We start from the raw sequence: 27,758 nt of genomic DNA on the forward strand, positions 1-27,758 counted from the left end.
AAGGCATATGTAAAAGGAGAAATTGAAAGTAAAAGATAACAGGAGAATTTCTGTTTCTCAGAAATCACGTGATTTATTTGAACAAGAACTCTGTTTCCTCTGTAGCTCACACTTTCATTTTTAGTTATTGTGGACCGTTATGTTCTAAGATTTAGTGAGATTAAGGTCATCTTTGTTGAGAGGTTGCTATATGATTATATGAGGCTGTCTGAGATTCTCTTAGTAAGGATTTGATCACTCTCTGTCTTCATAGGCAGTGTGTAATTTTTGAATTGTTTCAGTTTTTTTTATCCTATTGACTTTCAAATTTGGATGGATTACAGTCGCTGATAACAGGTGATTTTCATTTATTGTTATTAATATTATTATTGTTATTCATTTTTTTAATTAATAGTTGTATTATTAAGGAGAATTACATTTAAAAAGATATTTTAAAATCAATTACAATAATTGATTATTTGTATTTGCTGCTTGCAACTATATTTATTCTTATTCTTGTTATTTTCTTCATGCTGTTTTGTTGAAAGCCCACAAGTTGATTTTGTGTGCTATACAGCCTATATTTGATTTTTGGTGGTCTTTATTTCATTTAGCCTAATGCACCGATTGTTCATAATGTCCTTAAATTTTTTTTTTTTTTTTTTTTTAGAAGATTTACATCATGTTTATCCACATAACCAACTTTGCATAATACATTTTGTTTATAGGTTATTTGGTGAAAAATACAATGTTACAAAAATGAAATCTTATGAATGTGTCTTTAGCAAAGAACATATAAACACCAAATAGGACAGACAGTTGACACAGAGTCAGCTTTTTGCTCTTCAGCAAGCGCTCTGTGTCAACTGTCTGTCCTATTTGGTGTTGTTTGTAATGTAGGAACTTGAATTGTTACCAATAAGCACAACTGTAAGCGTGTGTTTTCCTGCCCATCGCGATCGGTGTGTGTGATATACTGTTTGGATGCGAGGCATGCACAGTCGGCTCTTGAGGGTGCTGGCTGTGTTCATTTAGAAATATCTCGAAGCGTACAGCAAAAGAAAAAGACGTGCGCTTTTGGGTCAGCCTCGCGCCTATTCATTAATTGCTGCGCCCATGCATTTTTTACTGCCCACGAACCTGTCAGTATTTGCATGCTTCGAGTCAATTAGTCAATTGGCCAGCTGTCTCCAGCTGGCTTTAGCCTATAAGACTTGCAAAAGTGCATGGAGAAATTTTGAGATTATTAGAATGTCATAATAATAATTCTCTACAAATAACAGTAGAAGATTTTACTTCTTGTATTAAGTTGCAAGGCAAGGATTTCAAAAGTTCTGGATGTAATAATACTTTCCTGCGTCCCCTTCTTCAATCTAAATGTAGCCTATACTTGTTGTTACTACTTACTGGAATTCTTTATTTAAAAAACGTATTGATTGGAGTAAAGTTTGGATGACACCTCATAAGTATTGCATCACAAACAAAGTGAAAGAGGTTTCATATAAAATTTTCCATCGAGTTTACCCAGTTAAGTCACTTGTGGTACACCGTTTTAAAGTGAACGTCGAAGATATTTGTGCTTTTTGTAAAATTTCCCCTGAGACTATCAACCATCTATTCTGGGATTGTCCCAAGACCCAAATGTTTTGGAAAGAACGCAGTAATTACTTGCAAAGAAAAGTTATGACTCTTGTTAACTTTGAAGAAATTGATGTTATGTTAAAATGTTTTTCATTTGAGGGTGATAAAAATCTTTTGTTTATTTTAGATTTAATTGTTATAATTGCCCGTTACTATATTGATAAAGTCAAATGGAATGGAAAAATACAAAATATTGAACATTTTAAAATTGATGTTAAAATATATTTAGAAACAATATCCAAAAGTAAAAACCTAAAAGCTAGGAAAACTACACAGCTGTTTGACAGGTACAGGTGTTTTCTGTAAAATGCCTTCTTTTTATTTTTATTTTTCTTCTTTACCCCTGGCATGTATGGTTATATGTAGCCTACTCTTGTATGTAAATTATGTTTTGTTCTTGTTAAAATGCAAAAAACAAAAAAACAAAAAAAAAAACATAGTAACCGGATACGTTCTATGTTGAAAAAGTATGTTGGTGCTTCGCTCAGAGAACCTATCAATCACAGCTGTCAATCATGACGTCAAACCACCGCATCAAAAACGAACTAAAAACAAACTTATTTTAAAAACACTTGGACTTACATCAGCGTGATAAAAACTACAGTAAATGACAGAAACCATCTTTGGAAAAAATATATTTGAAGTGTCATTTAATTGTTTAGTTGGTCTCACGGGGTCTCTAAAATAACATGGGCAGGCGGGGTTTATGACCTATATAGGACCAGTAACCGGGAGCATTCGAGACGCTTTGGCTTCACTTTTCAGGGCTTGTGCCGCACGCTCGGTCCGCACAACGAAATTCGTTTTTGATTATTCCCTGCCGGTCCTCCGCTTCAGGGTGTCGAGAACGAAACAAAAGGAGCCTCCACTCTGGGGAGCCCTCAGGAAATCGATGTCTGTATCCCGCCATCAGGTGCTCTTCGGGACACATCGGTTTCCAGCGAACGCACACTGCACTGTCTGCCCCACAGGCTTGCGGCCAGGCAGTGCTCGCATCCACACACAGAGAATCGTTTTCGGCCAAACCCTGCCAGAGAGCCACTTCAGAGGGTCAAGAACGAATCTCGAACGATACCCGAAATCAGCCTCGAGAGGCTATAACGACGACTTTTTAAAAAATTTATTATTCAAAAATTTTCAAGGCTTGCACCGTGGAATCTTTTTCAGGGTTTGCGTTCTCGAGCCACCAGGCACTGTTTTGTGAGGATGAGCCGTAGCGCATTGAGTTAGAACGGTGCCTCTAAGTTATTAACTAATGATCTTTGCAACGGAAGTGAATCAATCAATCAAAACAAACTTTAGCTGGACAATAAGTTTATTCTAGAGCTGCTGTAAAGCCAAAATAATCTCTATTACTGTAATTTACTATTATCACTGTAAAGCTGCTTTGAAACAATCTACAGGGTGGGCCATTTATATGGATACACCGTGGTGGCATGGGAGTGGTTGGTGATATTGAGGTCCTGTTTGTGGCACATTAGTATATGTCATGGTCATCACCACCCATCTTGAGGAGTTTGCCCCCTCACATGTACTGGTGTGCCACAAACGGGACTTTGGTGTCACCAGCCATTCCCATGTTGTTGCGGTGTATCCATATAAATGGCCCACCCTGTATATTGTTAAAAGCGCTATATAAATGAAGGTGACTTCACTTGACCTGACTGTCTTATTATGGCCCAGTCGCAAGAGCTGGCAGTTCGGCATCGAGATGTCTTCCTTGCCCACATTAACTATGTTCCTGATGGTGGTGTGGGACTCGGTTACGATGCGGGCACAACTGTCGCATGCACGGATTGAGCCCAACCTGGCCACGGTAACCAAGGTAAAGCTAGGCAAGGCCCTCACTGTGAAATATTTTCAAAAGAGAGTGTTGGGGCTCATGGCAGCAGCGTCCAACGTTATTCCATTCGGCCTGCTGCACATGAGGGCCCTGCAGTGGTGGTTGAATACCAAGGGGTTTTCCCGGAGGGGGAACCCATTCCAAATGTTTAGGGTAACGGCGCAGATGCCATCGTTCCCTATCAATGTGGAAGAAACCTTGGTCCCAGTCCCAAGGTCCCATGCAAGGAGCGCCATGTTGCCGGAAAGCCGTTACAGACACCTCCCTCACGGGCTGGGGCGCGGTCATGGACGGCCATTTACTGAGATTACGCCCTCTATGCCTACTGGCAGAACCTCCTGAGGTGATGGGCCTCTGGGGAGACATCAGCTGGTCATACGATTGCTCCGTGGGGCTGGGAGGATGAGACCTGCGGCTCGTACCAGAGTCCCCACATGGGACCTTTTTTTTAATTTTATTTATTTTATTTTTTATTAAGGACCATGTACAACTTCCAACATAAATGTTACCATTTGATGCATTGTACCAGAGTTAGCCATAGGCTAATTTACATCTGCAGTCCAGATGTACCTTTACCTGGCAGTGGTTCTTGAAGGGCTGGTTGAAGCCCCCTTCAAACCTCTGGAGTCGGCTGAGGCCAAGAACCTTTCCCTCAGGGTAGCTTTTTTATTAGCCATTACTTCTCTGAGGAGAGTAGGAGATCTTCAGGCACTTTCTATATCTCACGGGTGCTTGGAGTTTCCTCCAGGTGATATTAAGGCTATCTTGCATCCCAGGCCGGGCTATAAAGTGCCTCTTACGTTTACGAAAGAGCCGAGACACACAGAATCTGTATTACATGTTTTTTTACTGAACTTCCCTTTTTTTCCTCTCCAACGCATGCGCACACCATAAACATCACGCAGCTGATTCTATAACAACCAACACAGCTAGATTACTTCATAATAGCCCCCTTGCTTTTTTCCTAGCAGTGTGTAAATAAATGATTCTAGTTAATTATGTGAACACAACATTTCCCCTTCCCTCCCAAGAAACTAGACTTATGCGGTGCACCTGAAAGGGCTGGCTCCAGTATGAAGCCATCCTTGCCAAAACAATTGAACAGTCCAATACATAGTGCAAGGCCTACACTGTCACTCTGTGACAAAGTCCTTTAAGTAAGCAGGGCGGACCCTGGCTCTTACGGGTCGGCCCTCCTCGACCTCAGGCTGTGGCCATTCCAGAACCGCTGGGGAGTTCCCCATAGCTGGACTTGTGGAACAGCCCGGCCCTGGATCTGACTGGAGGCCAGGGGAAAGCAGATGAGATTGCAGGTCAGGGGCAGGTTGCTGGGGCACTGGTGACAGTGCGGCCTGAGGAGTATGGGAAGCCTGCTGTGGCCCTGTACATGTCGGCACCGGTGGAGGAGGGGCCGATGGCAGTGGAGCCACCATTTCCTCACCTGGGTTCCGCACTTTCCTCAGTCTTTTAGCATGCCATCGTGATCCGTCACTAAGCATGAATGTGGCTGGGCCCAGCTGGCGGTGCACCTGAAAGGGCTGGCTCCAGTATGAAGCCATCTTGTTGCCCCGATGTGGCCTAAGTGCTCGAACCCAGTCACCTGCGGTAATAGCAGTGGCCTTGACCCTGTGTTTCCGGTCAAAATCCTGCCGCATCCGTTGCTGGTGTCTGTTTACAGCGGCTTTGGTCTGAGCCTGAGAGCTGCCGGCTGTAGGCACTGCCATGCCTTGTGCCTTAAGTCTGTCCAGTGGCAGTTCCATCTCCCGGCCCAGCATGAGGAGTGCTGGAGAGGCCCCAGTTGTAGCGTGTTGGCTGGCCCTGTAGTGCATTAAGGTTTGGTTGAGTGCTGTCTGGAATGTACACCCCTGAGCCAGGTGGGCCCGGACGCCATTCTTTAGGTTCTGGTTGAACCGCTCCACACCGCCATTTGCTTGAGGATTGTAGTATGCTGTGCGGATGTGTTTGATTCCCCTATCACTGAGGAACTGAGAAAAGTCTGCAGAGATGAACTGGGGTCCATTATCTGTCATGATGGCGCGAGGCTTGCCCCAACGCGCGAACAAGACTTCTAGAATGTCTGTGATTACCTGGGTTGTGACAGTTCCAGCCGGAACCACTTCAGGCCATTTCGAATGGAGGTCGTACAGCACCACAAGGAAACGCTGATGATGGGGAATTCCACGGCCATGGATTTCTCCACAGATGTCAAGCTGGAGATGTTCCCATGGGCGGGACGGCCATGGAACCGGCTGCAGAGGGGTTGGCACTGGAGGTCCAGTTTTCCCACTAAGGAGGCATGGCACACAATCTTTAACAAGGGCTTCAATATCGCGATCGATGCCTGGCCACCAGATGAGATCTCGGCATCGCTGTTTGAGTTTAACAATGCCTAGGTGCCCCTCGTGTGCCATGGATAGCACGCGGGCCCGCAGGCTACAGGGCACCACGGTGCACAAGCCCCTGGAGACACAAACATCACCCCAACATGAAAGTTCATCACGCACCCTTGTGAATGGCATGAGCTCGTCACAAACCTTTGCTGGCCATCCAGAGCGAATGTACGTGCGTAGCGAGGATAGTGTGGGGTCACGCTCTGACTCATGCTGCAATTCCTCCAACGACACGGCAGACTGCAAGGGTGTGTGCAGCATGTGAATTAATTCAGTCTCTGTGTCCTCGTCCGGGGAGACCATGGGTGTGGGGGCATCGATGGAACGAGAGAGTAAGTCGGCGACTACATTGTCCCTTCCAGGGGTAAATTTCAGTACATAGTCATATTGCCTCAGCCTTTCCCCCCATCTGTGCAGGCGCAGGGGTTTATGACCGGATCCAGATGCCGTCAGCAATGCGGTCAGGGCCTGATGGTCAGTCCTGAGGGTGAAACGCCGTCCGTAGAGATAAAGGTGCCACCTCTCTGAAGCCCAAACACAGGCAAGCGCCTCACGCTCACCCACAGAGTAGCGCTGTTCTGTTGGTGTTAATGCCCTGGAGGCGAAGGCTACAGGTCTCTCCACCCCGTCCTGCACCTGTGAAAGGACTGCACCAATAGCCCGATCTGAAGCATCACAGGTGACTAGAGTCAGACATTCAGGGTTGAAGTGGGCTAGTACAGGAGGTGTTGTGAGCTGGGCTTTCAGTGTTTGTACGGCCTCAGAACATGCTGTAGTCCAGTGCCATTGCTCTTCTTTTTTAAGCAGCTGGCGGAGGGGTGCAGTGGTCTGTGAGTAGTGGGGCAGGAAACGGAGGTAGTAGGCCGTCATGCCTAAAAATGAGGCCACTTGAGAGGCTGAGGTCGGCTCTGGAATCCTGTGTATGGCATCGACATTGGACTGTAGAGGGGAAATCCCTCTAGGCAAGTCCACACACACAGGAACCCAGACCGACCCCTTCCACAGCCAATACCCCTCTGTCCTCCTTTTCTTCGCTAACCGAGGAAGAAGTATCTACACTTCTCCTCTCCAGTCACCCTACCACCTGCCCGCTTGACCCCATCCCCTCACACCTTCTACAAGCCATCTCTCCCACACTTCTACCATCACTCACACACATCATCAACTCATCCCTCCATACTGGCACCTTCCCTACAGCATTCAAGCAGGCTCGGGTTACTCCACTGCTGAAAAAACCAACGCTAAACACATCATTTGTAGAGAATTACAGACCTATCTCTCTCCTACCATTCATTGCGAAGACACTTGAAAGAGCTGTCTTCAACCAACTAACATCCTTCTTGTCTCTAAACAACCAGCTGGATGTCAACCAATCTGGCTTCAAGAAAGGACATTCAACTGAGACTGCATTACTGTCAGTCACAGAAGCCCTACGGATCGCAAAAGCTGCTTCCAAATCTTCAGTCCTCATTCTCCTGGATCTGTCTGCTGCCTTCGACACGGTGAATCATCAGATCCTTATGTCCACCCTCTCATCACTGGGCATCACAGGAACTTCACTCCACTGGTTTGAGTCCTATCTCACAGGTAGGTCCTTCAAGGTCGCATGGAGAGGTGAGGTATCCAGAGCACATCAGCTGACCACAGGTGTTCCCCAGGGTTCAGTTCTTGGTCCCCTCCTCTTCTCCATCTACACCACATCACTGGGACACATCATACAGGCACACGGTTTTTCCTACCACTGCTATGCTGATGACACGCAGCTCTTCCTCTCCTTTCAACCAGATGATCCCACAGTAGCTGCACGGGTCTCAAGCTGTCTGGCAGACATCTCCACATGGATGAAGGAACATCACCTGCAGCTCAACCTGGCAAAGACTGAGCTTCTCGTCCTCCCTGCCAATCCATCTCTACAGCACGACTTCACCATCCAGCTAGAGTCATCATTAATCACCCCGTCAAGATCGGTCAGAAATCTTGGAGTAACGTTTGATGACCAGCTGACCTTCACAGATCAGATTTCAAAGACAGCTCGATCATGCAGGTTTGCACTGCACAACATCAGGAAGATCAGGCCTTTTCTAACTGAGCATGCAACACAACTTATCGTCCAGGCCCTGGTCATCTCTAGGCTTGACTACTGCAATGCTCTTCTGGCTGGACTTCCAGCATGTGCAACCAAACCCCTACAGATGATCCAGAATGCTGCAGCTCGGCTTGTCTTCAACGAGCCCAAGAGGGCCCACGTCACTCCTCTGTTCATCTCTCTGCACTGGCTACCTCTCGCTGCTCGCATCAAGTTCAAGGCACTGACGCTTGCTTACAGAACTATCACAGGCTCAGCTCCCTCCTACTTTCACTCACTCCTACGAGTCTACATCCCTACCAGACACCTACGATCGGTCAACGAGCGACGTCTCGTGGTTCCATCACAGAAAGCCACAAAATCACTTTCCAGAACATTCTCATTCACAGTTCCATGCTGGTGGAACGCTCTCCCCACCCTCATCCGGAATGCAGAATCCCTGACAACATTCAAAAGACAGCTGAAAACCAATCTCTTCCGTGAGCACTTTACCTTATAAAAAAAAAATAATTTCCCTTTGAAACATCACTTATCAGGCTTATGCTACTCTGAATAATACCTGAACTTCGTATTTTGAGCACTTCTTGCGTTGTTGTTGCTTTTGCCTCTTTATGATGACTCGCTGAATTCAGTCCTAATTTGTAAGTCGCTTTGGACAAAGGCGTCTGCTAAATGACTAAATGTAAATGTAAATGTAAATCCCTTTGGCTGACAAGCGGAACCCAACAAAGTCGATGGCTGGGGCAGCAAAGCAGCATTTTTCTGGGTTCAGAGTCAGGTTGTTCTGAAGAAGGGCTTGAGCCACCCTCTGGAGGTGCTTGTTGTGTGTCTCGATGTCTTGGGCATGAATAACAATGTCATCCAGAAAAACCGCTACCCCAGGGATGCCGGCCAGTATTGTGCTCATCACCTTCTGAATGCAGCTAGGGGTGGAGCTTAATCCAAAGGCCATTCGAGTGTACCGGAACACCCCAGCATGCGTCACGAAAGCAGTGAGGTCCCTGCTGGCTGGGTGGAGTGGTACCTGCAGGTAGCCCTGACGTAAGTCAAGCTTTGTGAAGACTGTTGAGCCGTGAAAGTGTGCAGTGAGCTCCTCTGAGGTAGGCAAAGGATATCTGTCTGGAATAACTGCCTTATTCACCAAGCGTAGGTCCACGCATATTCTTATTCCCCCAGATTTTTTCTTTGCAATGACTAGGTTTGAAATCCAGGGAGCAGCATTGACTGGTTCAATAATTCCCATGTCCAGAAGTGTCCCAAGTTCACGGGTGACCTCGTCTCTCAAGGCAAAGGGGATCCTGCGCAGGGGCTGGATGACAGGTGACACGTCTGGGTTCACCAGAGGCCTGTGTGTGAAGGCTGAGAGACAGCCTAGGCCATCGAACAGAGCTGGCCACTTTTGCTGCCAAGTGGAGGTGATGTGGTGAATGTCGGAGCCAGCATCATCCCTGAGCGTGAACCCCAGGCCTGTGAACAGGTCCAGGCCTAGAAGGTTGGCTCCCCTCCTCGCAATGTGAAAGGGGAAAGATGGTAGGTGCTTGGAGCCATAGTGAACCGGCACGTGGAGCACACCTAGGATGTCAATCCTGGAGCTGTCATAGCCACATAGAGCGGTGGCAGGATGTTCTAATGGCAGGTGAGAGAAAAACTTAAAGTAAGTGCTTGAATTTAGGAGCGATGCAGCCGCACCAGTGTCCATTAATAAGGGTAGGGTTACTTCGGCTAACTGGACGGTACATGTTTTAAACGCCACCTGACCAGCGGTCACATTTCTGATCTCAGTATAGTTGTGCTGAGCTGGTGGAGGTCCAGTGTGTTGTGGGAGCGTGGCCGGGGCTGAACGGCACATCTTGGCAAAATGGTTTTGCTTCAGACAGTTTCTACATTGTTGTCCTTTGGCAGGACAATGCTGTGCCTTAGAATTGTGTGATTTAGAACCACAGTTACCACATACCTCTGCAGTTCGCCTATTGTTCTGTCTCTGCGTGAATTGTACTGGGAAACCTTGCTCTGAACACCGACTGTCATTGGCGGAGTGCATGCTGGTGTGATAGGCGGGCTGTAACTGCTCTGTAGCTCTGTCCGCGAGTGGCCGCGTGCCTGCTAGCTGAGACGTGCATTCCATGGCTGTCTCGATTTGCAGCGCTATCTCCACAGCTCTGCTTAAAGTCAAATCGTCCGCTTCTAGTAACAGCTTTTCTCTTGTTTTCTCACACGATGTCCCCTCAATGAACTGGTCCCGAAGTATTTGATCTTGCAGAACCCCATAGTCACACAAGCGCGCCATGTCTTTTAAGTTTGTCACGTAGCTTCGAACAGACTCACCGGGTCGTTGCAGGCGCTTCCGAAGTTTATACCGAAGGAGTAAAGTCCTTTGGTGGCCAGTGAAATGGGTCGTCAAGAGGGTAACTGCAGCATCATAGTCGTTGGGCGTCCCAAGATTGCGAAAAATGCGTTGCCCCTCCACTCCCAGACAATGGCGGAGGAGCGCCATTTTCCTCTTGTCAGTAATGTCATCAAAGCCTATAGCGTCCAGGTAGACTGTGAAACTCTCCAGCCAGTTTGCCCATGGAACTGGAGGATCTCCGGGGACGGCAAGAAAGTGTGCAGGTGGGGGTAAACCAAATTCAGCCATCCTCGTCGCCAATCTTACGTTTACGAAAGAGCCGAGACACACAGAATCTGTATTACATGTTTTTTTACTGAACTTCCCTTTTTTTCCTCTCCAACGCATGCGCACACCATAAACATCACGCAGCTGATTCTATAACAACCAACACAGCTAGATTACTTCATAATAGCCCCCTTGCTTTTTTCCTAGCAGTGTGTAAATAAATGATTCTAGTTAATTATGTGAACACAACAGTGCCATCTAATGTGGCAAGGCCTACAGTTCTGCAGGCTTTTCATCCCCCACCTCACGTGATGGCGGATGAAGAAAGATGCCCTGTCAGAGCTCTCAAGATTTATATCTAGAGGTCTTCTTCATGGCGGAAGCCATAAGATTTCAACAAAGTGGAGAAGGGAGGAGTTCCCACAGCATTAGCTATGCAATGAGAGTTACCGCTCTCGAAAGGGAACCATGCGGTCATTCAACGTAACAGATATATTTATGTAAAAATTTAAAAATATTTATATTCTGACCTGTACTTATTGAAATATATAAAACAATAAGTGATCATACTAAATTTGATTACATTGTAAATGATTCTCACTTCCTTACAAAACGTTCTTGGTGACAAATGGGTAAAACATATTGGTGTGAAGGATATTGGCAAAGTATAAAGATTTGTAAAAATTACAATTAATTATTTTTGGGGGGCTGTACTGTGTTTTTTATTTAATTCCATTATATGGTATATAAATTATTGTTACACTGAATGAGATTTTAGTGGGTGTCTTCTGTAAATCATGGTAACATTTTATGATAGTCTCTTTTTTTTTTGCTAAGAAAAATATACATTAAACAGGACATTTTAACGAATGGGGGAAAACAAAACCTAAAGCTGTATAATGTATTACACTTTTATTTATTTATTGATTATTGAAAACCCCCTTTCATCTTCGACCCATGTACTGCCATGTACTTACACAAACAGCATTTAAAACGTATATTTTTATTTTAAACCTGTTTTGAAGGGAAGCATCATTTGTTTGGATAAGTATATATATTTTATATCTAATACCATGAAAGTCAAAACGTTCAAATAGGGGCGACTGTAACTTGTCTGTGGTTGATCTGATCCACCACTCCTGGTTAATGTTTATTTTTATTTTGTTTTACAGTCACATAATTATGGATCAAGAAACAGATGATAATGCCATGGACACCTCTCCAGATTCATCTAGAGATTCAGATTGTGTCAATCCTTCAGTCACACATCAATATACAGATGACATCATGGACAATCCTCGGGTAACAAATCAAGAACCAGATGATGTCTTGGAGAATCCTCCAGTTAAACATGATGAAAAATACACAGAAACTCTAAACAAAGACAGGGATGACCCAGTTGTGACAGACTCAACCACTAAAGTAGAATTTCGTATGCAGCCAACTTCAGTTCCTTTCACATCACCTGATCAAGATCCTGGAGAAAAGACCTCAAACAAAGAATACAAGGTAAATAATCAATAATCAATAATGTCATAGAAGAACCATTTTTGGCTCCCCCCTCAAAAAAAACTTTCAGTGAACAGTTCTTAAAACAAAAACATTTTCTTAGTGCAAAGTATATTTGAATAATAAAACATTTTTAATAATGAATGAATTTTGTGCGATGGAAAGGTTCCATGGATGTTAAAGGTCCTTCATGGAACCAGATGCCAATAAAGACACTTTACTTTTAGAATGTCTTTCTATTTTCAATGTCCTTACCGCATTTTACATATAAGGCCCAATATGTTTTCTATGAATTTTCCTTATAAATCACAAGTTTGGCTATTTCACCTCTACAGAAGTAGAATAAACATAGCATACAAGTGTGATGTTCAGATGTCCTCATACTTTTGGCATTGCATTATTTATACAAATGTTTACTCATGCACAATTGTACATGTTTTTAAAGTCAAGGTAATAAGAAACAGATCATTTGTTGTTCTCTCTCCAGGATAATGTGGAGCCAGTAGAAGAAGGGAGTAACCTGGAACCTGATGGTTATACAAACACAAGTATAGTACATGTGTGCTCAGGCTTTAATGATTCATCTCACAGCAATAAGTGTAAGAAATATGCCTATTAGCAAAAAGCATCATTACATTATCTTATATGGTGGTGTTATTCTTATATGATCTGTATCTGAGAACAGTTCTGTGTTGTTTACTTTAGATCACGGTGATCCCGATTTGACGGCTGCATTATCTAAAAGCTCTGAGGCCGTCCAGTTCGGATGTGACAACATTCTACTTGGAGAGAAACAACCCTGTCTTAAAAACAGGGATATTTATGAAGAGAAAGTTGAACAGAGACTGTGCGTCACTTTTCAAGTCATCATGAATGTTTGTCCAATAAATCGCAATAAGCTTTGCGCTTTGCTACTTTTGATATGAAACCAAGCCTCAGCTTTCAAATTCTGCCTATTTTATCACAAAAGTCAAACAATAATTACTGTTTTGGCACTCTTTCAAACAGGGTTTGTGTGATATGGGGGAAAAACTAAATTTAACGCTGTATTACACTTTTATTTATTTTTTGATGCTTGAAATTTTCATCTTCAAACCATGTTAATCTTACAGTTCAAACTACAATCCGGCCTCTAGCTCATAAATGCCAGAGGAGAACTGGCCCCGACTGAGCCTGGGTTCTCCCAAGGTTTTTTTTCTCCATTAGGTCACCTGATGGAGTTTTAGGACACCATTAGGTCACTTGATGGAGTTTTTTGGTTCCTTGCCACTGTTGCCTTTGGCTTGCTCAGATGGGGATATTTTGGGGATATTTAATTTAATTTTATCAATCAATAAATTCCACTTGAAACAAACCTTGTTGTATTATTTTAATTTAATACTGTGAAGCTGCTTTGATACAATCTGTATTGTGAAAAGCGCTATACAAATATACTTGACTTGACTTGACTTGACTTACACGAACAGCATTTAAAACGTATATTTTTATTTTAAACCTGTTTTGAAGGGAAGCATCATTTGTTTGGATACATTTATATATTTTGCATCTAATACCATGAAAGTCAAAATGTTCAAATAGGGGCGACTGTAACTTGTCTGTGGTTGATCTGATCCACCACTCCTGGTTAATGTTTATTTTTATTTTGTTTTACAGTCACATAATTATGGATCAAGAAACAGAAGATAATGCCATGGACACCTCTCCAGATTCATATAGAGATTCTGATTGTGTCAATCCTTCAGTCACACATCAATATACAGATGACATCATGGACAATCCTCGGGTAACAAATCAAGAACCAGATGATGTCTTGGAGAATCCTCCAATTAAACATGATGAAAAATACACAGAAACTCTAAACAAAGACAGTGATGACCCAGTTGTGACAGACTCAACCACTAAAGTAGAATTTCATATACAACCAACTTCAGTTCCTTTCACATCACCTGATCAAGATCCTGGAGAAAAGACCTCAAATGAAGACTACAAGGTAAAAGTGATACACTGTTAAAATATGTTACAAAAATGGGGTTTCTCAGTAATGCCATAGAAGAACCATTTTTTGCTCCCCCTCCAAAAAACCTTTCCGTGAACAGTTCTTAAAACAGTTCTTTCTTTTTTTTTTTCTTAGTGCGAAGTATATTTTAATAATAAAGCATTTTTAATAATGAATGAATTTTGTGCAATGGAAAGGTTCCATGGATGTTTAAGTTTCTTCATTGAACCAGATGCCAATAAAGACACTTTATTTATTCTTTAAGAGTTTTATATATTTATATATATTTATTTTTTAAGAGTGAAGAGTGTAATTTGAAAATAAAATAAATGTGTTTATTCTCAATGTTCTTGCTGCAGAAACAGATCATTTGTTGTTCTCTCTCCAGGATAATGTGAAGCCAGTAGAAGAAGGGAGTAACCTGGAATCTGATGGTAATACACACACAAGTATAGTACATGTGTGCTCAGGCTTTAATGATTCATCTCACAGCAATAAGTGTAAGAAATATGCCTATTAGCAAAAAGCACCATTACATTATCTTATATTGTGGTGTTATTCTTATATGATCTGTATCTGAGAACAGTTCTGTGTTATTTGCTTTAGATCACGGTGATCCCGATTTGACGGCTGCATTATTTGGAAGCTCCGAGGCCGTCCAGTTCGGATGTGACAACATTCTACTTGGAGAGAAACAACCCTGTCTTAAAAACACAGAATTCCCCGTGATCATTCCAATACAGAGGAAGATATCAGAACATCATGTCTCTCTGATCAACATGATTGGCTCACATGAGACGGATCTCGAACCTCTCGATAATGTTATTAGTCATCTAGTGAACGAAAGTGAAATCCATGCCTTCATCTTTGTTGTGCGACTTGGACAGTTGACGGATGAGGATAAGATGGGCATTGAATGGCTACAGAGAAGATTTGGTGACAGAGTTCTATCATTTGTGATTATTCTCTTCACCTATGAGCAAGAGGAAGAGTGTGACACTATTATAGATGACTTAAAGAACAACTCTGTTCTGAAGCAGCTGCTGGATAAATGTGGAGAAAGATATCACATCTGCAGCAAGAACATGAACAAACAATCAGAGATGAGAGAATTGATTGACAGGATTAAACAGCTGTTCACTGACAATAATCAGCAGTTCTACACCAGAGAGATGTACAGACCTTCAGGAGACCTGCAAAACAGTGAATGTCAAAGCGGTAACACAGATGCTATGTTGATTTTTGTCATTTACCACAACTCCATTTTAACATTTTCATTCAAGATTCAGGGCCCTATTTTAACGATCTAAAACGCAAGTGTCAAGCGCAAAGCGCAAGTAACTTTGTGGGCGGGTCTTGGGCGCTGTTGCTATTTTCCCGGCGGGATAAATGACTCTTGCGCCCGGCGCAAATCTAAAAGGGGTTGGTCTGAAGTAGCTTCATTATTCATAGGTGTGGTTTGGGCGTAACGTGAAATATACCAATCAGAGCGTCATCTCACATTCCCTTTAAGAGCAGGCGCGCTTGTTCTAAAGCGGATTCCTATTATAACGGCGGATTTGCCAGGCGCACGCCAGGAGCGGTTCACAGCCGAGGAGACCGACGTTCTCGTCAGGGCCGTAAAACACAGAGAAGTGACATTGGGGATGGAGAAACCCACCCAAATTAACTTCGGTTAAACAGGCGTATGATAATTTGGGTAAATGTGTAAGCTAGATGTATGCTTTTATAATAAATTGTCTATCTATCTATCTATCTATCTATCTATCTATCTATCTATCTATCTATCTATCTATCTATCTATCTATCTATCTATCTATATATCTATCGTAATAATGTATGATTTGCAAAAATGAAAACTGCTGCTTAGATGAGAGAATCAAAGTGTATGTGCGTTGTGCACACGCTACATTGATTATGGCCAAGCATGCACCCTTAAAATAGCATAATGAACAACGCGCAACGCGCCACTGACTTTAGACTAGGTTTTTTCTGGTCAGTGGCGCAATTGTTTTATGGAACAGCAAAATAGCAAAAGGGATTGTTTGCACCAGAACACGCCTCCTTTTTTGCGCTGAACCGCCCAGGGAGCGCAAGTTCATTCCCTAGTTTAGCGACGTGCTTCTGTGGAGGGAAAAGCGCGCTTTGCGCGGGTGCAAAATAGGAATGATACATGCGTCGGTGTACAAAGTCAATTGCGCTGGGTGCAAGATAGGGCCCTCAATATTAATACTGCTATATATTTGAATATTATGATTCATGTGGAAGTTGTTGGTGGAATTATGCCTCTAATTAAAAAATAAATAAATAAATCAACATGATTTCATTAAGTGGTACTATAATACATTTTCATTTTAGTTTTTTAAAACATTTTCAAATTTTTCAAGCACTTTTAAAATATATAAAACATTTAGAATTGCACATGCAGTGAAGAAACATTTTCCATATTATATATTTTGTCCATTCTGCACAAAACTTAAAAGTAAATAAATTCATCAGATGTCACGTTTTTTTCAATGTCCAAAGTTTATCTGACATTCTAATTTGTTAAAAAGACACACCTTTTCGAATTCTTCCTAGGCTCAAAATAGCCTAATTAAAAGAATCCACTCATTTGAATAGGAAGTAGGTCACACTGTATGTGTTTGATTCGTATCAAAAGAATCACCAATTAATCATTTCCTCTGTTTTCATGAAATGAAGGTGCAGAAAGAGAACCAAGCATTGGTAAAACTAATGCAGAGCCTTCGGGGACCTTGATCCAAACTGATAAAGACAAACAAAAGGTAAGAATTATATGCATCTTATTTTCAGAAAGTTATTAATAAATTAGTCTATTCCACCGTGATCTCATGAGTATTCGTATTTAAATTCTGTATATGGGTCTACCACATGTAGGCTACATTTACTTACATTTGCACATCTAAAATATGCATAAAATTGCATAGCATCCAAAACATATAATTTGCACATGAAAAAATTTAGATACATACAAAGATGAATCCTTATTGAATCTATGAATTCTGAATATCTATTAATTAAAATAATTCATCAGTTGTTTATATGTACAGGGTGGGCCATTTATATGGATACACCGCAACAACATGGGAATGGCTGGTGACACCAAAGTCCCGTTTGTGTCACTCCAGTACATGTGAGGGGGCAAACTCCTCAAGATGGGTGGTGACCATGACATATACTAATGTGCCACAAACAGGACCTCAATATCACCAACCACTCCCATGCCACCACGGTGTATCCATATAAATGGCCCACCCTGTATATACACATAAAATACATGAGTTTATTGGTTTTCATCACATTTATTAAAGGTACACAAACTTTTTTTTGTTAAAAAATAAAATTTAAATCTCAATTGAGTCAATAGATGATGGCCCTGTCCTGAATAGAACCCTAAGCCCTCGCAAACTTCCTCTGAGTAGCTACACACTTTCGTGATATAATGTTGCTTTGACTGTTAGGTAGAAGTCTGCTGTTTAGCTCACAGGCTTGCAGGCTCAGCAAAAGTGTGCATTGAGGGCTTATATCTGCCACAAAGGGAGTGCTCTCAAACAGTCTTCTGAAAATTAAATGACAAATGGGACTCCCTATGGTCCATTGTAAGTCCACAAGACCGCAAGTGCACATGAAGTGTGCTGTTTCTTAATGGGTAAAGCTACAGTAGAGTCTTGAGCTAGTAAGCTTGAAATCCTTTCCATCTAAACTGGTTATATCTCTTAAGCCTAGTGAAAGTTGTCTGAGCAGTAGGATAATCTCTCTCTCTCTCTCTCTCTCTCTCTCTCTCTCTATGAGAAAGAACCATTTTCATTTGCACAGTCACTCTACAACGTTCTTCCGTAAAATGCATGCAGTTTTGTTTTTTAACTGCTAGAGGGCCAAAACATAGTTGAGCCAAAACATAGAGATGTCTCATCATGTCAGCAGCCATGTCACCCTGTAGCCCAAGACTGGTTGCCCACTGAAGCTAAGCAGGGCTGAGCCTGGTTAGTACCTGGATGGGAGACCTCCTGAGAAAAAACAGGTTGCTGCTGGAAGAGGTGTTAGTGAGGCCAGTAGGGGGTGCTCACCCTGTGGTCTGTGTGGGTCCTAATGCCCCAGTATAGTGACGGGGACACTATACTGTCAAAGAGCACCGTCCTTCGGATGAGACGTTAAACTGAGGTCCTGACTCTCTGTGGTCATTAAAAATCCCAGGATGTCTTTCGAAAGAGTAGGGGTGTAACCCCGGCATCCTGGCCAAATTTGCCCAGTGGCCTCTGTCCATCATGGCCTCCTAATCATCCCCATATACTGATTGTCTTCATCACTGTCTCCTCTCCACCAGTAAGCTGGTGTGTGGTGGGCGTTCTGGGGCAATATGGCTGCCGTCGCATCATCCAAGTGGATGCTGCACATTGGTGGTGGTTGAGGAGATTCCCCCTTCTATGTAAAGCGCTTTGAGTGCCGAGAAAAGCGCTATATAAATGTAATGAATTATGAATTATAGAGTGACATAGTGTACCAGTATGCGCTGCAATCCAAATCTGAAGATGCCATAAGATTGCTTTGTGTAAGGAAAATGCCCAAATTCAATTCTTTAATCGGCGATCTGTGGCTGCGTCCGACAGCTTAGGCAGCTGATTTGTTGCTTGAGACAGGAATAGCTGCAGGTTGTAATGGTTGTGCCGAAAGGTACATGATAGGTGTGTTCGACTTCGGCTGGATGTAACCGACTGGTGGGATTTGCTGCTTGTAGTCGGGGAGGATTTGAAAACTGAGACATGAAGTCAGACACTTTCCTGTAGTTGACACAAGTTACGTCGTCCTGTGTTTGTGTACTTTATCACATTTGTTAGTGAATTACATGTAATATTTGTCAAATACACAGTATCATTTCAGACATTTTCATGAAGCATCTGAAAAACGTTACATTCAATACTACGTACTGCTTACCATATCGTCACCTTGGAATTATAAGTTTCGATCTGACATTTTTGTCACATGTTCTTATTTTGTGATGTTTTTTTAAGTTGTGTACATTTTGGGACTTTTTATTTAGAAAACAAAAAGGTTCAATTTACAAAGTCAATATCTCAAAACCGCTCAGAATGCAGATAGAACCTTAGAATTCCAAGATGACAATACACTCTAAACAAAAATGGTGCTAAATAGCACTAAAAGTGGTTCATTGGCTTGTAATCATAGGGGAACCACTTTAAGGCCACATCCACACGAAGCCAGAGCTTTCCCTATCCGATATTTTTTTTTACCGTTCAAAAAAAAAATTCCGTAAACACGGCGTCGTCTCAAGAAATATCTGCGTACACACGAAACCACTGAAACCGACTCAAACCGATGTAGTATACATGCCAGACCAGTATGTGGCGCTGTAATTCTGCCACAGACATACACTAAAAACGGAGAAGAAGACTTGGAGCTCGCGCATAAACCTTGCGCGCTGTATACAACAATAATATTAGGCACAGTAGCTTCTTTTTTTCTTTTTTCTTTTTTAATCAAGAACTTTGTTGAACAATATGAAAAACCATAAATGTAGTTGCTGTGACTTAACGGTGTCTGACTAGTTGACACTTGGTGTGATGACATCATCGTTTCGCAAAATATACGGATTGGCCGTACACACGAAAACGCAAGGGCGGCGTTTTCAGATTTATCCACCTTGGGACCCGGTTTCAAAAAATAGCGGTTTCAGTCTCCGAAAACGCCGGATCCGTGTGGACGAAACACCAATACGATAAAAAATGTATACGTATACAGCGAAACGCGTCTCCGTGTGGACAGGGCCTAAGTGCCATATAGCACCTACCTTTGTCAAATGGTGCTATGTAGAACCATAAGAGGTGCCATATAGCACATTAACCACCCCAAAGAACCGCTAAAGAACCGCTGAAGAACCAAACTGGGCTTAACAGGTTCTTTAAATGGTAGTGGTGCTATATAGCACCTTAACCACCACAAAGAACCCCTGAAGAACCGCTGAAGAACCATTTTTTTTTAGTGTGTATGTATAAGAATAAAGCCTATAAGTAACAATAAATGTAACCGTGTATTAACCTGTTGTTCAATTAGTTACCGTGTCACATCTTTTTTATTTAAACCCTTAGTTTGCTCTGTTCATGGTTCTTTGTTGACATTGTTATAATCAAGCGTAGCGTCAGTTCTGGCAGGTCACGTTAGTCAAGCTCACGTCAACTGACTCTCAGCTGATCCACATCTACCTATAGGAATACGACGCCTATTACTGTATACATAAGCTCCTTCAGTGTTATCAGCAGCTATGGCGTTTCTCAGGAGCTCATTACCCTCCTCCATCCCCAGCTCCTCCTCTCGTCAGTCAGGATTTGGCATTCTGATTCCCCTTGACTCTCGAATTATGTTGTACTATAAAATATTGAATTATTGATATCTGCATACATTCATGTTGGTTCTGTTCTGTTTACCCTAAAGGCCTATTTATACTTCTGCGTCGAACTGCCGCCGTAGCTACGTCGTAGGCTGTGTGTAGCACGCGTACCCTTCGGCGTACCCTGACGTGCACCTCTCCAAAAATGTAACAACGCGTCAATTCTAAGCGGACGCAAGCGCTGTGATTGGTCTGCCAGAACCCCTCCCTCGGGGTTTCACATGCTCCCTAGGTGCGTGTCAACGCGGACAACAACGCAGAAGTATAAATTAAAACCAACACGTTGCCAACGGCGTATAGGCTCCGGCGTAGGTCCGACGCAGAAGTATAATGAGGCCTTAAGGGGGGTTATTGCTGCTCTTATCCATGCTAGGCATGGATGCGCAGAACCATACCGCCAATCCTAACTGTATGCTAATAGTCAATCGTATTTGACTATAGTGGTCCTGACAGAATTGTGGTTGTGTGATATTTCCTGTGATTCTACTATGCGTTCTCTTTTAGATTTATTCATTAAGGACTGTTTGTTTTATGCTATCCTGCGTCATGCTATTACTGCAACCCAAAACATTATGGTTACATAAAAATATTTTTTTACTGTTACAAAAACATGCTGAGCTGAATGTATTGGAATAAACACGAAACACACGTGATCATTGTCATCTGTGAATCTGGCCAATTGCGGAACAGCTGTCTGTGTTGTTATCAGAGCTTGTGCAGCGACTCTGTAGAAGCTGTGCAGAATGAGCCAGCCGGCTGTTCTCGAATCACATTATTTTAACACATATTTGTACCTCACCCAAAACAATTTAATACCACCAATTCAATAATATTATTAAGAAATGGTTAAGGTTAAGTTTACAGATAGGAGTGGGATTAGCACCTCTAATATATCTCTATAATAATGTATTGTAACTAAAATAATTGGCACTGTACATTTATCTGACTGTTACTTTTTTATATTGTTTAAAAGTGGTTAGATTTGGAGTGGGGTTAAGGGATCTAATGCATGTAAAAATAAGCAAAATGGAGCTACAGTTACATTTACGATGTAATAGATTTTATGTTTCTAAAGTTGTAAATATGTAATGTTTACCTTTTAGATGCTGAAAAATACAATATTATAATGCAGCATCTATTCAAATGTACAAATATGCATATTTTTGTACTTGCAAATGTTACACACAAATACACAATGAGATCAGGCTGCATATTCATGTCATATGTTCTATATTAAATTACCAAAAAGTGTACAAATTAACATTCTTTTCCATGGCTTATTAACCAGTTAATATATGTATTTTTTATCAGCTAGGTGCTGTGCAACTCCTTGACAGGCTTAAACTTCAAGGCAAACAACAAAAACAGAGAACTGCAGATTTCCTTAAGCCAATTGTACAATCACAGTCCCAGTCTTGTGCAGAGGAGGAGCTGGCTTCAGTTTTTCTACAAAAATTGATGATGATGGACTACGAAGCAAGGTGCCTCCAGATTAAAGAGAATAATGAACAACATAACACACAACAATGGAACAATGACTCAGCTGAAGATGATGGTGATGGCTATGATGATATTTTTGAAGAAACTGCAAAACCCTCTGATGAAACAAACAAATTAGATGCTGTCCACTTATTGGATGTTCAGATGGCTTTGTTTCATTGTGCTGATAGTTTCCTAAAGCAGCTCATGGTGACTAAACTTTCACAGTGTCAATATGCTCTGCCTCTGCTTGTACCAAATCCATTCACTCAACAGATTGAGTTCCCACTCTGGACATTTCGACAAATCAACAAGAGCTGGAAGACAACTGATGATAAAGGTAAAATCTCTAGCAAATTCCAGCCAGTCTACAAGGCAGAAACTCCAATGGTGGCTTTCTTCAGGTTTGGCCCTGTGTCCTCATCCAAGTCGCAACTGATGAACAGCCTGATCAATGAAAAACACAACACGTTCTTCCACAGGAATGGCCCAGGCAGCAGCAGAAGCACAGTACTGATGGATGGACTAGTGGAGATCGCCTGGTACTGCCCCTCTGGAGAGAAAACCGATAGATTTACTCATTGTGTTGCATTCTGTAACCTCCATGGTGATGCAGGAGCCAATGAGAAGCAGCTGGATATCCTGACTGAAATGGCCTCTGTAAATGTTGCTATTTTACCACAACTCGGCAAGAATGACAAAAGCATGACCAAGATCAAACATTTATACAAGGACTCGAAGCCACTCTTCTGCCTCCTTACTGATAATGATTCAGCTCTCAAAGAAATACGGAAAGGGAAATTCAAAATTGGTTTGAAAGACAAAAATCAGTCAGTTGTATTTGAAGAAATCAGAAGAGCTATAAATAATGGGCTCTTGTCTTTTGAATCATATCCCATTTTCAAGCTTGAAGACATGGCCAAGTTCTCCGGTATCAGAGTAGATGAGGACAATGATGAAGATCTCAGGAGAGGAAAAGAGGCAGCACAGCAGATGATGAGTTTACTGCAGGATAAAGATTTGACTGAAATCAAAGAGTCATTTTTGCCATTGCAGGGAAAACTGTGGCATCAATGGTGTGAGAAGAATAAAGAACTTCATCGACCTACATTAGGAGAATTAAAGAAGGGGAGCAACATTGAAAAGAACAAAAGTTCTAAGCAATCAGAAATGCTGAAAATTCGTGAACTGCAACAGGCATCTGTCTTAAGTCAGTTTATCCAAAACTTTATCAAAAATCTGAATTCACAAGCAGAAAATGAGGTGTTGTATTTTCTGAAATGGCTGGGAATCCTACTGGATGACTACACCGCTGATAGTCTTTCAGCCCTTCTTCATCAGTATGATGAAAAATGGTCAACAGTCCTAAATCTTAAAAAGAATCATGATAAATCACAGCAAATGGCAGCTGCACAAATAAAGCTTGAGACAGTTTCTGAGAAATTACAAGCTGCAACCTTTGGCTTGGAGCACATACTCAGAGAGATCGGTCAGATATATGAATCATGTTCGTCTGTGAAGAGGAAGAAGAAAGACATGATGATGTTTGACTTCTCTTCTCTTCCAAGTCTCGCAGCAGAGATGATGATGTCTGGATTTCCACTGGAGCTGATGGATGGCGATGCTGCCCATGTTCCTCTGATCTGGGTTACTGCTGTTCTTGATGCACTCATCCAGAAACTGGGAGACCAGAGAGTCTATGTGTTGTCGGTTTTAGGGATTCAGAGCTCTGGGAAATCCACCATGCTGAACGCCATGTTTGGACTGCAGTTTGCCGTCAGTGCTGGCAGGTGCACCAGAGGAGCTTTCATGCAGTTGGTCAGAGTATCAGAGGAGATGAAAGCACAGCTGAAGTTTGACTATATTCTGGTTGTTGATACTGAGGGACTTCGTGCCCTAGAACTGGCTGGAAGGTCAACAAGAAATCGTGATAATGAAATGGCCACATTTGTTGTTGGTCTCGGAAATATGACACTAATCAACATCTTTGGAGAAAACACAGCTGATTTGCAGGACATTCTTCAGATTGTTGTTCAGGCCTTGATGAGGATGAAGAAGATCGGACTGAAACCAAGCTGCATGTTTGTACATCAGAATGTTTCAGATATCACAGCCGGAGAGAAAAACATGGAGGGAAGGAGACGACTGCAGGAGAAACTGGATGAGATGACGAAACTCGCTGCTAAAGAAGAAGAGTGTGATACAGAGTTTTTCAGTGAAGTCATTGCATTTGACGTTCAGACTGATGTAAAATATTTTGCACAGTTGTGGGAAGGCAGCCCACCAATGGCACCACCAAACCCAAAATACAGCAGAAATATTCAGGAGTTGAAGGACACCATTCTCTCAAAAGCTTCTAAATCTGACGGCATTACACTGTCTCAGTTCAAAATGCGTATTAATGATCTGTGGAATGCACTGCTAAATGAAAACTTTGTGTTCAGCTTCAAAAACACACTTGAGATTGCAGTATACAGAGAACTAGAAACTAAGTACAGCAACTGGACATGGAGCCTCAGAAATGCCATGTTGAACATTGAAAACAAGTTCTTAAATAGAATTGCCAACGGGAACATTAATGTTCAGGATAATGACTTACTGACTGACATGAGAAAGACAAAAGAGCAGGTAAAAAAATCAATGATGTCTTACTTTGAGGAGGACAAAGACAAAGAAATTCTGTGTCAGTGGCGAGGAAGATTTGAAACCAGAATCAAAGATCTTCATGATGACCTTGTGAAGGGAACAAAAAGAAAGTTAGATGAAGCAATTGAACAGAAAAAAGCCAGGGAGAAGCTGGATCAAAAAAGGACAGAGTATGAAAAGAAACTTTTCAGTCGGAGCAAGGAATTAGCTTTAAGCCTGAGAAATACAGGAACAGATGAACATACGCCCAAGGAGGAGTTTGACACAATGTGGAGCAAATGGGTCACTGATATGACCAAAGATACTCCTCCAATGGAAGACCTGAACTTATGGAACGATGTGACTCGGATCTTATCTGAAGATCAGGAATTGACTCTTGTAAATGAGCTGTTAAATCAGAAAGACTATGAACTGATCGACCGCCGGAGTGATTATAGTGTCTACATGAGACTAAAGAAGCATCTGGAGCATTCTGATGAAGCTGACAAGAGCTCTAAGAAAAGTGGATTCCGGCAATGGTTTGGTCAAAAAATCATGTCAGGTATGGAATATATTACAGGGACTCACAAGTCACCGGAGAACATGGACCTAAATGCTGAATGTCATTCCTCGATAAGGCGTCTGACTCAAAAAGTTTTTCAGGACACTGAGATGATAATGAAGAAGTCACCAGTCGGAACACAAGGCTACAATGTCAGTTACATTCAGGAAATAACAGACTGTGTTAAAAAATCAGTAAAGGAACATGAATCCATGAACCAAAAATACAAACTGAAAAGAGAGTTTTGCATAGATCTCAGTCTTTATGTTTGTAACATTGCAAGACAGATGTTTACTAAACTTCACAAAGAATTCAGAGAAGCAAATGACCCAAGAATTTATCTGGAGAAGCAGAAATCTCAATATTGGAACATCTTCAAGAACTACTACAAAGGAGCGACAACAACAACCATACTGAGTGAATTCATCTGCAGCAAACTTGAGCCATCCATCCTACAAGCGGTTTACAACACAACTGCTATTGATTTGGCAGCACAGATGAGGTCTGACATACCAGCATTACGTGAAAACAGACCAAATCTGGAGAAACACATTCTGAAATCCCTTGCAGAAAAGGAGGATTTTGACCAGTACATAAAATACATTCATAATCCCAGAAAACACTTCAAACAATTCATAAAAAATGAGGTGGACAGATACTTCACCAAACAAAACAAAATGATTCTAAAAATTTTCAAAGGAAATCTACAACAAAAAGAGCTGATTGTAAGTAACGCGATTAAAACAGCTACAGTGGAGGTCAAGAGTCAGAGTGGAGACGGCAACATGTGGTTCAGATGCTTCACCAGAACCCTGACAGATGAGCTGAAACTCACAGAGAACTCATGTGGAGATCTCAGCGAGATTAAAGACTTAGATTTTCTTGAGAAGCTTTTAAGAGACAGTCTGAAGAAAGGGACAACAAAGCTACAGAACAGCTTTACAAGCATTAATGACATGAAAATGTGCAGAAAAAGACCAGATGAGATTTTGATTGATCACTTCTGTCAGTGCTGTTGGGTTCAGTGTCTTTTCTGTAAAGCCATCTGCACACACACGATGGAAGGCCATCCTGGAGATCACTGCGTTCCTTTCCACCGCAATACTGGATTGTCTGGGTTCTCTTACAGAAGAACAACAAACTTGTGTATTGAAATCTGCACAACAGCAGTAGCAAGTGATAAATCTTTTTTTCCAAATGCCTCAGACGATACAGTCCCCTGGAAAGAATACAGAAAAGGAGGTCCAGAATATGCTAACTGGAGCATCACCCCAGATCAATCTGAGCTGCCGTACTGGAAGTGGTTCGTGTGCAGATTCCAGGAAGATCTGGAAAAGTACTACAGTAAAACATTCCAGGGATGTGGTCAGATTCCAGATGAATGGAAAAAATACACAAAAAAGGATGCTCTGGAAAGTTTGGATAAATACATGTAATGGAAAAGCAGAAACAAATGGCGCTCTTTCAGATCCCTGTTCAGATGATGTTTTGACTGATCCTGTTTTACTTAATTTTGTTTCTGAACTGGTAGATGCAGAAGGCTACATTGTGCTTTTGTAGGAGGGATTTTTTTTTTCTGACAAAGTTTATATACTGTTATGTTTGTTGTGAAGTAACACTGATGTGCTTTTTATTTAGAGACATGAATCAGATTCAGTAATATCAAAGTGGAGCGACAAACATGTGACTGTAAAAGGGATAGTTCACCCAAAAACGAAAATTAGCCCATGATTTACTCACCCTGAAGCCATCCTAGGTGTATATGACATTCTTCTTTTAGATGAATACAATCGGAGTTATATTAAAACATGCCCTGGCTCTTCCAAGCTTGATAATGGGAGTGAATGGCTGTATGACTTTGGAAGTCCATTAAAGCGCACCTATTCATGATTTAAGAGCTCGACACGGATCTGTGGGGGTTAATAAAGGTCGTCAGAAGTGAAGCAAAGCATTCGTGTAAGAAAAACATTCATATTTAAAACTTTATCGACTAAAATATCTAGCTTCCGGCAGACTGCTGTACACATCGACGATTTACACCAAAAGTGTAACCCTTGAACTTGATGTACAACATAATGATGAATGTCGTTGCCCAGCCCTGTGGGTGCTTTTCAATTCTTATTTGTGCATCCTCGTTTCCTTTCCTCACTTCCTTTCTTCACGTCTCAGCTCCATCCCCTGAAGGATGCGAGGGAAGGCTGCAAGGAAAGAAAATGAGGACAGAGGAATTGAATGAAAGCTTTTTTATACACTGGAATACTTGATCACTCGAGCGTCACCCCACAGCGTCATCAGCTGCGCTCAAAGGATCTGCCCTTATGTTGTGGAAGTTTGGTTATTTAAGAAATTCATAATAAATAATAATAAAGCAAGATACCCTGTTGAAATATGTGAGATGTGTGGTTTATATAAACTGCAAAGGTAAAGTATAAATTAAAATGATTGTGGCCGATGTGAAAGGGGAGGACAATATATACGTGTGTCACGTTTAGTCGATAAAACACTTCCGCATAGGACACACCTGTGCATCCTCGCTCAAGACTCCTCAGGAAGCCTCCTCACTCCTCGATCCTCGACTCCTCGCGGTGCAATTAGAGAATTGAGATGTCC

At 42.0% G+C, this 27,758-nt stretch overlaps 1 protein-coding gene across 6 annotated transcripts; it reads left to right on the forward strand.

The window, feature by feature from the left end:
* Positions 1–142: 142 nt before the first annotated feature.
* Positions 143–27,758, forward strand: urgcp (upregulator of cell proliferation). 6 transcript variants are annotated; one of them, XM_082172896.1, is made up of 9 exons: positions 143–336; positions 11,726–12,062; positions 12,550–12,661; positions 12,768–12,909; positions 13,716–14,052; positions 14,447–14,558; positions 14,665–15,261; positions 16,762–16,844; positions 21,794–27,758. In XM_082172896.1, exons 2-9 carry the CDS (start codon positions 11,736–11,738, stop codon positions 26,582–26,584), a joined length of 6,501 nt encoding a protein of 2,166 aa, XP_082029022.1. In that variant the 5' UTR covers positions 143–336; positions 11,726–11,735; the 3' UTR covers positions 26,585–27,758. The 6 variants fall into 6 exon arrangements, with proteins under 6 accessions (XP_082029022.1, XP_082029021.1, XP_082029024.1 ...); XM_082172895.1 differs by having other exon boundaries at positions 144–336; positions 14,665–15,276; XM_082172898.1 differs by having other exon boundaries at positions 144–336; positions 14,447–14,492; positions 14,665–15,276.

The sequence above is a fragment of the Leuciscus leuciscus genome, assembly GCF_965113295.1.
Source record: "Leuciscus leuciscus genome assembly, chromosome: 6".
NCBI lineage: Eukaryota > Metazoa > Chordata > Actinopteri > Cypriniformes > Leuciscidae > Leuciscus > Leuciscus leuciscus.

Coding starts and splice junctions, on each gene's coding strand:
- urgcp (XM_082172895.1), top strand. CDS start 11,736: ATGGATCAAGAAACAGATGATAATGCCATGGACACCTCTCCAGATTCA. Junction 12,063..12,549: donor CCTCAAACAAAGAATACAAG/GTAAATAATCAA, acceptor TTCTCTCTCCAG/GATAATGTGGAGCCAGTAGA. Junction 12,910..13,715: donor GAGAAAGTTGAACAGAGACT/GTGCGTCACTTT, acceptor TTTGTTTTACAG/TCACATAATTATGGATCAAG.